The 14,830-nt window shown below is 40.2% G+C and overlaps 1 protein-coding gene across 1 annotated transcript in view; it reads right to left on the bottom strand.

The window, feature by feature from the left end:
* The window catches only part of FMN2 (formin 2), a 345,283-nt gene that overhangs the window by 49,036 nt on the left and 281,417 nt on the right, over positions 1–14,830 (bottom strand). The window contains exon 15 of the mRNA XM_082408836.1: positions 11,467–11,518. Within this exon, the coding sequence (XP_082264962.1) occupies positions 11,467–11,518 (52 nt within the window). The remainder of the gene's footprint in view (positions 1–11,466; positions 11,519–14,830) is intronic.

Raw genomic sequence — 14,830 nt, 5'->3', positions numbered from 1 at the left:
GAGATTCTCCCCTCCCCCCAGGGATTTATATGAGGAAATTAGATCTCATAATCCATTAAAATAGAACCTCACATTTTTCTACAGGTACTGTGTAAGGAAAGCACTTTTAACAGCATGAAAATGTAAAATGTCCTATGCAAATATATACTCTAACTGTAGAGGCTGCTTTTAACATGAGGTCCAAATTCTGATAGTCTGTATCTGAGAACATGGCTCAGCCACTTAAATAGCAGAGTTGATAAAACACATATTTCAGATAAAGTTGATAGGTTTGAAGTATTATCTTTATTTATCCTTATCTAACCAGGAACGTGTGGAATGTAACCAAAGGGAAAAAGGAAAGATAAGCTGCATTAGTTTTGAAAAAGATGAGATTTGTATTTTTATATTCATGAGTAAGGACAGGAATTAAAAGGTTCTTAACACAGATTTTAAAAATATGTATGTCAACCTGTAAGGCACTGTTTCTCTTAAGACATCATTGGAGCATCTGAGGATCTTCAAGTGAAGAAAAACCATCTCCATTTTAAAGGGTAGACTTGGAGGTACAAAGGGGCTTTGATCTTTTGGTTATAGGAGCATGTTGATTCACAGTTTGAAATATCAGAAGCAATAATTTTCTGGTTATTTCTTAATGGGCCTATATTTCAAGTTCTCTAAATAAATGACTACCTGTGTTACCAATATGCAACCAAGCTTTCAGTTGTCACCGAATGCTTGAAATGAAATCAATTTCAAAAGAGTGAGGTCTAAGTTTCAGGTCATAAAAAAAGAACATGGGATAAGACACTCTACTAGATATTGACTCACCACACTCTAGAATAAAACAAGAAAAAAATATGTTTTATGTAGTCACAAAGTGAGATGATGTGCTTTATGTTTAGTGAAGTGTCTTTATCACGTCCTATTTCTAGTTTCCCCTTTTTTTTCTATTTACGGAAATTATTTTCCAATCTCCTATTGCCTTTTTTATCTCTCCTTGCTCTCTTTCTGGTGGATTCTTGATGGTGAGTAACTCAAAGTCAAGAATCTTCTGGCCTACTTTCTTATAGGTTTTTTAGACCAATTTTGAAAACCAATGTCAAATATTCTCATTTTTAAAAATTGAGTTCTCATTTTTTAAAATTGAATTCAATATCATTAAATCAAAGAATTTTCATCAATTCATGATTTTTTTCCCAGAAGTACTAATGATTTTATTGCTAAAAATGTAAAGACTACAAAGAAAACCAAAAAGACTTTATGAATTATTTTATGAAGATATATTATCATAACTTTAAAAATAAGTCCCAGTCACATGGGGAAATGTTTTAGTGGGTTAAAGAATACACACTAAGGTTAGGCAACTTTCGGGAAGCAACCTGCATCATACATGCGAATCTAGGGACTGATGTGCCAATTATACTCTTACTCCTTCAAAAATCAGTATAGATGCAAATATCCACACCACAGTATTACCAGAGGGATTAAAATGTATTTTCATTGCAAATATGCTAATGTTTCTCCTTAGGAGTCTCTGTGGCCAGGAGCAGGGCGTGTGGTCTTACCTGGGTGGGCTGATATTGCTTGGGGAAGGAGTGGGGAGGAGAGGACCTGGGAAAACCTTGGACCTTTGAAAGAAAGTACTGTTTGAAAAGTAAACAAATGCGTACTCTCTGGGGGAAAAGCTGTGTGTGTTGTATATCTACTGCATGTTTAGCTACCGTGTTAAATACAGTATCTACTTGATCGCTTTGTCCTCCCACACAAATGAAGAAAACCGAGATCAGAAAGACAGATGAGCCTGCGGTTGGCCTAGGAGTGCTGCTGTCTTCCTCCGGGATGTTTCCTGCAGATGCACAACTTCAGTGGGGCCAGAATCTAGGCAGAGGTTTCCCTCCAACTCTGACGCAAAGTTTGCCCGGTAAATGCAGCTATAAATTCCACTGGTCTAAGTCCATAACTATGTTGCCTCTCAGGACAAATGGTGAGCAAGCCACGCAAAACAACTCTTCATGCTGCTTTTCATATAAGTTTACTCACATCTGATGTATACAACTGTAGTCACAAAGTGAGATGATGTGCTTTATAATATAAAAGTTCCCACAAAGAAAAAGAAGTCAACCTATACACAGTCATTCACTAGTCACAAAAGTATCTCTTTTTAACCCTTATTGGTACACTACCCACACCCCCAAGTCAACGTGCCATTGTTTCTTAGCTTTAGAAGACTTGCTGCACTCATAGCCCGAGCTGGACTTCTCGAGCCCGTGCCTCCTGTCTGGAAGTCAATCAGATCCACCCTTTTGAGAATCTGCAATAATAGCTACAGAGAATATTCAGACTTGGGTCATTAGTGGCAGGTTCGCATGGTAAAAATCATGAAGTGAGAAGAATATCAGGTAATTACATTGTGCCAGGTACTATTCTATTACTCTTATCATTTTAGAAATGAGGAAATGGAGGTACAGAGTTTCAATAAATTTCCCCAAATCAGATAACTTAAAAAAAAGTGGAACCAGGATTTGCTAACCACTCCACTCTAACCTGGTCAGGGACTGGGCCCTGCGCTCACCCCTGCCTGGTTCCCATCCGCCTGAGGCTATTTCCCTTTTCCTTGGATTCTGGAGGCCTCTGAGAAATCCTTTTGGGGTTTTACTTAATTTAAGGTGGTTCTCTGTAAATTGTAACCAAATTTTCCCCTCTAATGACAATCTTCTAAAGAAGATTTCTAATTTGCCTTATGAAATATGTCTATAGATAAAGTCACCTATAACTGTTTCATTTTTCTCTTAATTTCATTCTACCCAGAAAAATCTTTTCCTTCAATCAGAAAGTGACTACTTTTATTCAACTGGTTTTTTTTCTAGAACATCTACTATGCTAGAAGCATAGTTTCTCAAAATGTACAATCCTAATAGATTTGAATCATAATATGTTTGAATACACCTGTTATCTTAAATTATTATCCCTTAGCTTTTCTACTACTTTCTCTTCTCTAAAGTACAAAACAGTGGGCAAAACTGTGTGTACTCTCTTGGGTCTTCATCCTCCCCACACCCTGCAAGAACACAGGGATAAGAATCTTTAATAAAAATGTGGCGACTTCACTCCTCTTCTTCTTGCTTATAGAGGACAAAATTTTAGGAGTTCTAACCTCTTTTAAGTTGGAGAACTTAGCTTCTGGAAACACTTTAGCCTAGACTAGGCCCAAATATATTTTAAAATATTGGAGTGGGGAAGATTTTATCAACCCTATACAATAGGAAATTTTCCATTTTTAAAACAAAACTTTGCAAAAGGGCAGAAATTATTTGATGCATTTCCCCCCTTTATAATTACAAACCAAAACTGAAAGGAAACATACCAAATTCTCTAAAGCAGAAGGTCCTAAAGTCGTTCTATTCAGAATGCATAAAAGCTAAAACATAAAAAAATTCAGTACAGACTACCACCTCAGAATGTTTTCTATAACTGACAAAGGCCAGCAAATCTGCACAGGGTGTCAGAGGGCCCCACACTGTTGAAAGTCAGTGGGTTTTATAAAAAGTTGAATAATGTAGCTACAGAAGAAAACCCCTTTGTACAAAGAAAAGTGCTGTACCTAAAATGCACACCAAGGCCTGAGAGTGGAAGGTGTGAGACAGTTTTCTCCAATTTCCCCTGGAAGCCTTCCTCCTGCAGGCCTCCAAATGGTGACTCTCCTGGCAGGATTTCAAGTAGTTAACAAAAAAATCCAAATTGGAAAATACAAACTCCAACTTTACTTTACTTTATCAATATTGTTAATAGAATGATGTAATTGTTTGGGGGTTTTACAAAGATATTCCCTATCACTTCAGTTTTAATACCAGGCTGCAGCCTGCCTGGTATGCCAGCCTAAGCCACATAAACACAGACCAATCAATGCGATCCCTATCAAATTACCAAGGGCATTTTTCACAGAACTAGAACAAAAAATGTTTAAATTTGTATGGAAACACAAAGACTCCAAGTAGCCAAAGCAATCTTAAGAAAAACAGAGCTGGAGGAATCAGACACCCTGACTTCAGACTATACTACAAAGCTACAGTAATCTAAATGGTATGGTACTGGCACAAAACAGACAAGTACATCAATGGGACAGAATAGAGAGCCCAGAAATAAGCCCATGTGCTTATGGTAAATTAATCTATGACAAAGGAGGCAAGAACATACTATGGAGAAAAGACAGTCTCTTCAATAAGTGGTGCTGAGAAAACTGGACAGCTACATGTAAAAGAATGAAATTACAACATTCTCTTACACCAAACATAAAAATAAACTCAATATCAATTAAAGGCCTAAATGTAATACCAGAAACCATTATACTCCTAGAGGAAAACACAGGCAGACCGCTCTTTGACATAAACTGTGGCAATATCTTTTTGGATTTGTCTCCTAAAGCAAAGGAAATAAAAGCAAAAATAAACAAGTAGGACCTAATTAAACTTAAAAGCTTTTGCACAGCAAAGGAAATGATAAACAAAACAAAAAGACAGCCTACAGAATGGGATAAAATATTTGCAAATGATACAAACAGCTCATACAGCTCAATATCAAAAAAACAAAGAACCCAATCAAAAAATGGGCAGAAGTTCTAAATAGATATTTCCCTAAAGATGACATAAAGGTGGCCAAAAGGCACATGAAAAGATACTCCTCATCTCTAATTATTAGTGAAATGCAAATCAAAACTACAATGAGGCACCACCTCACACTGGTCAGAATGGCCATCATCAGAAAATCTACAAACAATAAATGCTGGAGAGGGTGTGGAGAAAAGGGAACCCTCCTACACTCTTGATGGGAATGTAAATTGGTGCAGCCACTATGGAAAAGAGTACAAGGGTTCCTTAAAAAACTAAAAATAGAGCTACTATATGATCGTGCAATCCCACTCCTGGGCATATATACAGAGAAAACCATAATTTGAAAAGATATATGCACCTCAATATTCATCACAGCAATGTTTATAATAGTCAGGAGATGGAAGCAACCTAAATGTCCATTGATGGATGAATGGATAAAGAAGATGTGGTACATATATATGATGGACTATTACTCAGCCATAAAAAAGAATGAAATAATGCCATTTGCAGCAAAAGGGATGGACCTAGAGATTATCATACTAAGTGACACAAGCCAGACAGAGAAAGACAAATATAATATGATATCACTTATATGTGGAATCTAAAAAAAAGATACAAATGAACTTATATTCAAAACAGAAATAGACACACAGACATAGAAAACAAACTTATAGTTGCCAAAGGGGAAAGTGAGGGGGAGAGATAAATCAGGAGTTTGGAATTAACATATACACACTACTATATATAAAATAGATAAATAACAAGGACCTACTGTATAGCACAGGGAACTATACTCAACATTTTGTAATAACCTATAAGGTAAAAGAATCTGAAAAAATATATAGGTATGTATAACTGAATCACCTTGCTGTACACCTGAAACTAACACAACACTGTAAATCCTATACTTCAATTTAAAAAGAAAAAGAAACAAAATAAAAGAAAATCTGCTCTTTTGCTATTTCAAAATCATTTTCACCATAAAATATGGTTTGTACCTATGGAATAAAAAAAAAAAAAAAGAAGAAATTCTAAGAAAATTTTGAAGTTAGCCATATTTATAAATAAGAACCGCTGAGTGTGAGAAGTCAATTTTATAACTCCTAGTCTCATTATTCTTTAAATTTAGATATAAAGGAATGGCCATTTATTAGACAAATCTGGAATTGCTATATTTCTGCCTGTGAGCCAATACAGACACTGACTAATTCTGTGGGAAAATAAAAACCATCATATTTGGTCTGGTGATACTTTCCCACAATTGAAGAAAGCTATGGATGCTAATTAAAAAGAAAATAAAAGCAGAGTCTGAAATAAACACATTCAATGGGGATGCAGCTGACAGAACAGGATTCTGGTGAAGCCCACCCTGTAAGACATCCATCTGGCTCACCCAGGAAATCATCTGAAGATGAGAACATGCTTGTCCGATGTGGATTTGGGTTTGGGGTGTGTGGTTCAAGACTCATCTGCTCAGTCACCTTACTTTCTGGGAGAACTGAAGAGCTTGGTCAAACTATTTATCTAAAAGTTACATATTTTTGTTCATGTGAAATAGGAACTTAAAGTCCCACTTCTCAGATTAATAGCAAAATTGCATGAGTAAACAGACAAATTAGCACATAAAACTATTATGCTATCAAATAGAATATAAAAAAAGATCGGATTTGCTTTAAAAGTTTACTAACCATTGTTTCTTTTGAATATTTTTCTTTACTTAGGGAATCATAAAATGACCTGAAAAACACATAATATTCCACCACAGAAAAGAATCCTAATTAATTTCTTGATAAGAGTTCACTATCCATTTTAAAATGACTAAAAGTCAAGACTTTTTGTTTTCTAAGTACTCAACCATAAAGACAAATGAGTATAAAATTCCCTTCAAAGCATGACGATAACTAGTTTGTGCAGTTTACAGCAGATTTTCACACAAATATGCTTTTCTAGTAAGACCTCTTACTATCCACACTTGAGGAAACTTTGCATATTGTAAAAAGCAAGGTATTCCATCCCTACAACCTGATGGATGGTGGGAGGAGGCTGAGGAAGCCAGGCTTCCAACCACACTTGGCGTGGTTTTCCAGGTGCCATTCGGGGTGGACCATCGGGGCCCGGCCACCACACTGGCCACCTTCTTTCACAGCGACCTTGGTGGGAATACGCAACACCAAATGGCCTCAAAACCATTGGGGAACTTCTATTTTGGTATCGAAAATATCCCCAGGACGTTTATAGCCCAACTCAGTGATCACAATTATCTGTAAATGACTCTCAACCCATTCTAGAAATTAAAGCACATACATCTGCCACCAATTTGTCACTTGGGATCTTGTGAGGTCCAAAGTAAAAGTAATCATCTTCAGTTGTAATAACATCACTGCCCCAATGAAGGGCCAACAGAGACAGGAGAATGAGGAAGGCCAGCTCTGCTGTGAGGACAAACTGAAATCACGATTGGAGGGATGACAGTTGAGGTTCATGAAATGGAGTCAGGTGGCCACTGAGGACCAGCTCTCAGACAGGTCTCTGCCCTACTGAGAACCTGAACTTTCTATGAACTGCACCAGGTCCAAGGACACAACCAGCCGTATTCAGAATAGCACTTGCCAGCTGCACCCTTAAGGTCTCAAGCTCTCCCCTTGTAACTATGCAACCATTTCAGATCCCACGCGTCCTTGGTTATTAACAAGCACCCTTACTTCTCGCCAGCTCCAATTTTAATTCTTGACAATTTATGTAACCTTGCAGGTTTTCTGCCTTTATAAGCTTCCCCCATTTTGTAGTCCGGTGGAACACAATTCAAATTCTTCTTGAATCTGTGTCTCCTGGGCTGCAGTCCTAACAAACCCCAAATAAACACCTTTTTATTTCAATCAAGTCACTGTTCTGAAATTTTGGTTAACAGCAGTGACTTAAATATGCAGACCAGGTAGAATGCTTATATACCATCTTACCCCCAAATGGATTTCAGCTGACTTAATAGTATGACACACTGAACGTAATAACCTCTAATAAAGTGAAAATAAAAGAAGGGATGGAAGGCTGAGAAGATATGTGAGCCTGGTCTCTCCTCCCTCAGGGCCTTGCTGAGGCAGCTCAAATATCTAGAGATCAAATAAAGAGTGAGAGTGTGTGTGCTTCACTTAAAAAATTTTTGGGAGGTGGGGCTGGGGGTGAGGGATGTGTAGAAGTATTTTTGCACAAAGAGAGCACAAAGAGGAAGTCCAAAGCCCGAGGCTTTAGGTTCCAAAATTTATGTAGGTGGAGAGAGCATTTAGTGGCCCAGCGTGGGGGGTGGGAGTGGGCCTCACCCCTGGGAAGGAGACCTGAGACTCTGGAGCCTGGGACAAGCCCCCCAGCCTGGCCGAGTGACATACCTCAGCGCGGCAGGAGGGAGGGCATCCACTGCTCGTCCCCATGGTCCTGGGAGCAGCATGACCTCAGCGAACAATGTGTGCTTCTTCTGTGGCTACTAGACAGACTGCAGACAGACGCCTGATCTGAGTTTTGAGCCTGGCTTCCTAGGAGTTGGCCCTGCGTCAGAGCAGCGCACTGTGCAGACCGTGGCTGGTCAGAAGTTGTGCGGGAGCCCCCGGTCAGGAGGCTTCCTGCATCTGCCAATTGCTCTGGACACAGTTTGGGGAATGTTCTCGAGTCCTCTCCACACCCTGGTCTGATGGCCCATGAGTGAAGGCCGCCTCTCTCACCCTGCCCAGCCCCCGGAGGCTCCTTCTCGGCTGCCTGCTCACTGGGCCACCCCGTGGTCACTCTCTGCATCCCCGAGCTGTGGGTCCTCCTAACTGTCCTCCACCGAGACCTCCACTGCTTTCCACGAGGCCTCCTGCATGGAATTCTCTGTTCCAATAGAGTCGGTCCCCTCAGACGGAGTTGCAACGCTGTGGACAGGATCTCAGGGCTCCGCACGGGAGCTGAAGCCGGAGGAGGGTGCTGGCCTACGTGCCCCAGCGGGGACTCCATGCTGCTCAGCAAGAGCCCCCTTCCCGGGCGAGGGAGGGCCTCACCCCGTCAGCCGGGGGTGCATTCAGGAAGGGAGCCCCATCCTCTGCACACGCTTGTCTAGAACAGGACTTCTCAGCACACAGCGGCTGGAGGGCTGGGCCCAGCCGGGGGAGGACAGCCGGCCCGGAGGCCCGAAGGGCATCCACGGCCGTGGCTCAGATGCCACCACCCGCTGTTCTCACCAAAATGTAGCAGATTTTCTTGAATGAATGATTTCCCATTTGCTGGAGGCCCTTAGAACGTGTTTTAGAAATGTTAAGTGATTGTTTTATATCCTTTTCTCCAGTGAAATGGTTGTTAGTCGGGAAGAGAGTTCACTCTGGAAATCAGTCTCCGAAGCTTAAGTGTTTGGGTGAATCCAAAAGAAGGGGATTTTGAAAAACCCGTAGGAGGCAGGTTCCTACACATATATTTAACTCGGAAAATTTAATTATCCTGAGCTGATCTCTACACACTCACCATGTGTGTATTGTTTATTTCACAGATAACGACACAGATTCAAAAGTTATGGTAAGTCCTTGGAGCCACAGTTCCAGCAGTTTGGAGCAGGTGCAGATACACAGATCTGACACCAAAATCTATGCTCTAATAATGCTGCCAGGCGGCCCAATCCCAGATTCAGCAGAGACAGTGAGGAACACAGAACGCACAGATAAACACACACCTGATTCTGAAATCTGACTCTGCTTTCTGCTTCCACCACCCACCATTTTGTAATCTCTGATTATGATAATAATGTGAAAATAACAGCAATTAACATCTATTAGTCACTTACTAAGTGCTCAGCATCTGGCAAACACTATCTGACTTAATTTTGCAGGGGCCACCCCAGAATGTCTCTTGGGCTTGTGGATTATTTCGAGCTGAAAACAATCAAGGACCAAAAGACTCAGGAAGAAACTCTGACCTTGCCCCTAACTGCCCAAAGAACATAGATAGAGGGTTTGCTCCTGGAATAGAGCTTTCAGCAGAGGTATCTGCAAGAACATGGGGGTGGGGGGTGGCTCTTGGCAGGGCCTGCACATCAGTCCACTCTGTGCCCGTCATCTCTGCTGGCCCAGCAAACACTGGTTTAGCAAGCGTCTGCTTTTCTGTCTCCTTGTGAATTGCCTTCCTCCCCTCTGAAGTACTAAACCAGTACCACCACAACATCCTCTTTTGTCTTTCGCTGAAGGTGGTATTTAAGTTTTCCTGGGTCTCTCCCATGTATACTTGTTATTAAACTTTTCCGTGATTTTCTCCTGTTAATCTGTCTCATGTCAGTTTAATTCTTAGACCAGCCAGAAGAACCTAGAAGGGTAGAGGATAACGTCTTCTTCCCTGACACCTCTCCCTCACCAAGTAGTCACTGCTGTCCCGGGGTTAGGGTTTGGACCCCAAGGCACAGCCATCACACACGACAGGCCAGGGCCACACCGCCTCCTGCAGAGAATTACTACTGACTGCTGTCCAGACCATGCAGCATTGCTACAGAAATGGTACAGAGACTTAGTTCTTTTAGGAATGTTTCACAGGATCCATAATTCTTACTTTTATTTTTGAATTTCAGAGTTAATTATTTAAATTATAAAGATGACTCTTTTATTAACAACTTTGTCCTTAGCCAGAATTTCTTTCATACAATTAACTGAAGTTCCTGCTTGTTATAATTTAAGGTCTTCACCTTGGTTTTAGCTTTGATAGAAACTGGCCAATTCTGTTTACCAATTTGCCTGAAATACAACTATTATGTATGTGATATCTGCTCACAGACATACAGGATCTTGCCTCATAAAGTAATAGCAAAGAACCTCTGTTATCAACATTTTCCCCTCAAGAGTAATCAAATTTCTTTAGCGACTGTGATGGTTAATTTGACGTGTCAGCTTGGTTGGGCTGTGGTAACTGGTCTGGGGTCAAACACCAGTGTAGATGTTGTTGTGAAGGTATTTTTTAGATGTGATTAACATTTAAATCAGTAGACTTTGAGAAAAGCAGATGACCCTCCATAATGAGGATGGGCCTCATCCAATCTAGTTGAGGGAATTAAGAAAAAAAGACTGGTTACCCAAATAGGAAGGAATTCTGTCTACAGAATGCTTCCCGACTCAAGATTACAACATCAACAACATGCAGAATTTCCAGCCTGCTGTGAGCCAATTCCTTAAAATCAATGTCTCTCTCTCTAGGTGTGCACACACACACCCCCCACCCCCCCACACACACACCACACCCCCCCACACACACACATACACACACCACACACACCACACACACACCCTGCACACACCATGCACACCACACACAGAGACACACACACACACAACACACACAGACACACACACACACACCTATGGGCTCTGTTTTCTGGAGAAGCCTGCCTAGCACAGAGAGGAAGAAGTGGAGAAGATCGATGCAGAGAAGCAGAGAGATTTCTGAGATAATTTTCTATGCTCACCCATGATTGCAAACCTCCATTCTGGAAGTAAGGGTTATGCAAGGGGAACTCAGGGTGCCGGCCCAGCTGTGGAAACTCAATAGTGTCTTATAACCAAACCCTTCACCCTTTTTTCTTGAGATAGCTTCCTGCTGTCTTCCTTTCTCTTATATTTCTACAGTGCTAAATCCTATTCTACAGAGAAGATGCTAAGCTAGTCACAATAATTGGATACTTGACAGATTTATATGTCAACCAGAGTTATAAAATAAAAGCCAGAAATCCAATGTATCATCAAAGGGCATATTGAATTAGTTTCTTTCTCTTTTATGCTTGAGAATAAAAATTGAGCTAATGATTGACTCCTTGAACTGAAGCACACTAAGCACTTTCTAAGTCGACTCTGAGAACAAACATTGAAAGAAAACAATTGCTCACCATTTATGAGTCTCTGTCAGTGAGTTCTCCTCTGCTTCTTGGTCAATTTTAGCTGAAAATGCAAGAAAAGAAACCGAGATGAGATAAATGATAAATGGTTATAACCATCTCAAACAAAACAGATCCAAATAATATGAAATATATTTTAATACATTATTAATGCTAAGGTACTCCAGCCAGAAGTTTATTTTAAATCTATGAAGAGCTATGATTGGATAGGTTATATTTAAATTTCATTAAGCTAATACTACTTTCTAAGTAATTTCTTTAGATCAGTCACATTAACCTGAGAAAACAAAACACTAGAAAACTTGATATTCACATCAAATTTGTTTTGTCAAGGATTTAAATGTCAATAATTGGTTGAAAATAATTCTCTCAAGCAAAGGTACAAAAACCAAGTAAAAACACCTAAATAAAAATGATTTGTGACCTTCTTCACCAGTGCTCTCCACACCAGATCACAAGTGAACAGATCCAGAGATTATTTCCATGCAGATGTAAGATAAAATGCTAACGCTTTCTACTAATTCCAAGTGATGAGATGACAGTGCATGCATTTATTTGCTATTAGATTTGTCTAAAACTAAAGAATGGTAGCCGGACACAAACCCAAAGATCAAATTTGGGAAAGAGATTACACCACCCTTTAAAAATTATTTAAAATAACACAGAAACTCCCATCATATAAAATATGTATGGCAGTGACCTTCACATTTTTTGACCAGTAAGCATTCTAGGAATTTACGTATTAGTTTACACACATACACATGTATTTGACATGAAAGCTTCAAAAATACTCCTACTTCTGGGCTTCCCTGGTGGTGCAGTGGTTGAGAATCCGCCTGCCAATGCAGGGGACACGGGTTCGAGCCCTGGTCTGGGAAGATCCCACATGCCACGGAGCAACTGGGCCCCTGAGCCACAACTACTGAGCCTGCGCGTCTGGAGCCTGTGCTCCGCAATAAGAGAGGCCGCGATAGTGAGAGGCCCGCGCACCGCGATGAAGAGTGGCCCCCGCTCGCCGCAACTAGAGAAAGCCCTCGCACAGAAACGAAGACCCAACACAACCAAAAATAAATAAATTAATTAATAAATTAAAAAAAATACTCCTACTTCTCACAATGCTAATATTTTTAGCCTATTCCATTAGATCTCAAAATGTAGCCACTAAGTTGATTTCATGCTTCACTAATGATCAGTTTGAAAATCACTGAGCTACTGGACAAAAAGTTTAAAAATAAATGAAAAAACCCTGGAGCTAGTGAAAGAAGTTGTCTTCGCATAACCATTCTCCTTTGGGTCACACCCACGGCCATTTGGAGAAATTAGAAGACAAAGAGGAGAAGATCAAACTGATTCTAAAAATTGGAGCTGTGAATGGAAGCAAACCCTTGGTCCCTTGGAACTGTCAGTGTCTCCATCACAACTTAATGAGTCATCAGCTTGGGCTGGTTACTGTGTGTTTGAAGGTCTGCACAACGTCTGCACAGCCACTGTGGAGTGTTGTGTGGCCCCTCTCTGCAGGACTGTGCCAATTTTTTTTTTTTAATTTTTATTGGAGTATAGTTGACTTACAATGTTGTGTTAGTTTCTGCTGTACAGCAAAGTGAGTCAGTTATATACATACATGTATCCACTCTTTTCTAGATTCTTTGCCCATATAGGTCATTATGCAGTACTGATTAGAGTTCCCTGTGCTGTACAGTAGGTCCTTATTGGTTATCTATTTTATATATAATAGTGTGTATATGTCAACCCCAATCTCCCAATTTACCCCTCCCTCCCTTACACCCTAGTAACCATAAGTTTGTTTTCTACATCCATAACTGTCTGAATTTAACAGGGATCCTTGGAGCTGGCAGCAGAGATTTTTTTCCCCCTTTCCCCTTTTGTTCTTTAGAGTGTTTACATAAATCTACAGGTCAATCATTAGTCATATTAAGAAACAGAATAAATGTTCCATGACTTCACTTTGAAAAGTCTCCAACGTTAATATATTTTCTTACAAAACCTGCTCTGGGCTGCTTAGCATGAAAATGGTTTGCTTCCATAAGTAATTCTAGAACCACAGAAAGTTTGTTAAAGGGAAAATAACAAAGCACCACAATGATTACCATTTTCAGGAAGGACATTCTCCCAACGGCCGGTGTGTCTTTTTTTTTCTTTTGTAAAATATAGAGATTAAGACTGAGAAAGGAAGAAAATTTCTGGACTATTTTAGAACCATCAAATAAATGACATATGAAATTTAAAACACCCTAAATTGAGATTCCAGAGATCTGTGTTCTATTCCTGATTCTGCCACTGAAATTAGCTTTGTAATCTTAGGTAAATAGATTAATCTGTTAACATACATAAAATATTTAGCATAGTGCCCCCAAAAGTTAGCAGGGACTAAATAAATGTTCTTTGAAAATGTTGGATCTCAAGCTCTTGAAATTCCTAAAGTGATGTTCAGGTTTCCAAGTAAATATTGAACATGACATATAAATAAAGTTATTTCCTATAAAACATGCAAACTTCCAATTACTAATTATTTCATTCTCTGACCTATTTTTTCAGAAACATAAAAGTTACTTTCAGTTAATTTCTAATGGCACAGAGGGCTTTGTGACTAGTTTTGAAAGTCAGTGTTACTTTTAGCAGCATTTTCCTACATATTTATAATCTTCTATTGATAAAGTTTATTATACCAAAATATGCAAATTACTACTTCAAGTAAGATTGATTTTCCCTTTCTTTATAGCACACAGATCATTTCTTTTTGACATTTGAAATAGGGATAGCAGCCTTCTAGTTTGTTCATGACAATTGCTAACTGTAGGAAACCTAAAAAAGCATTTAAAATAGGCCAACAGGGGAGGAGCTTCAAGATGGCGGAAGAGTAAGATGCGGAGATCACCTTCCTCCCCACAAATACATCAGAAATATATCTACATGTGGAACAACTCCTACAGAACACCTACTGAATGCCGGCAGAAGACGGCAGACCTCCCAAAAGGCAGGAAACTCCCCACGTACCTGGGTAGGGCAAAAGAAAAAAGGAAAAACAGAGACAAAAGAATAGGGACGGGACCCGCATCGGTGGGAGGGAGCTGTGAAGGAGGAAAGGTGTCCATACACTAGGAGGCCCCTTCGCGGGCAGAGACTGTGGGAGGCGGAGGGAGAAAGCTTCAGAGCCACAGAGGAGAGCGCAGCAAAAGGGGTGCGGAGGGCAAAGTGGAGAGATTCCTGCACAGAGGATTGGTGCCAACCAGCACTCACCAGCCCGAGAGGCTTCTCTGCCCACCCGCTGGGAGCTGAGGCTTGAGCTTCGGAGGTAAGACCCCAGGGAGAGGACTGGGGTTGGCTGCATGAACAC

The sequence above is a fragment of the Balaenoptera borealis genome, assembly GCF_965194805.1.
Source record: "Balaenoptera borealis genome assembly, contig: HAP1_SCAFFOLD_81, whole genome shotgun sequence".
Taxonomy (NCBI): Eukaryota; Metazoa; Chordata; class Mammalia; order Artiodactyla; family Balaenopteridae; genus Balaenoptera; species Balaenoptera borealis.
Note: the sequence above shows the minus strand (reverse complement) of the source record. Positions and strands in the feature narration are given on the sequence as shown.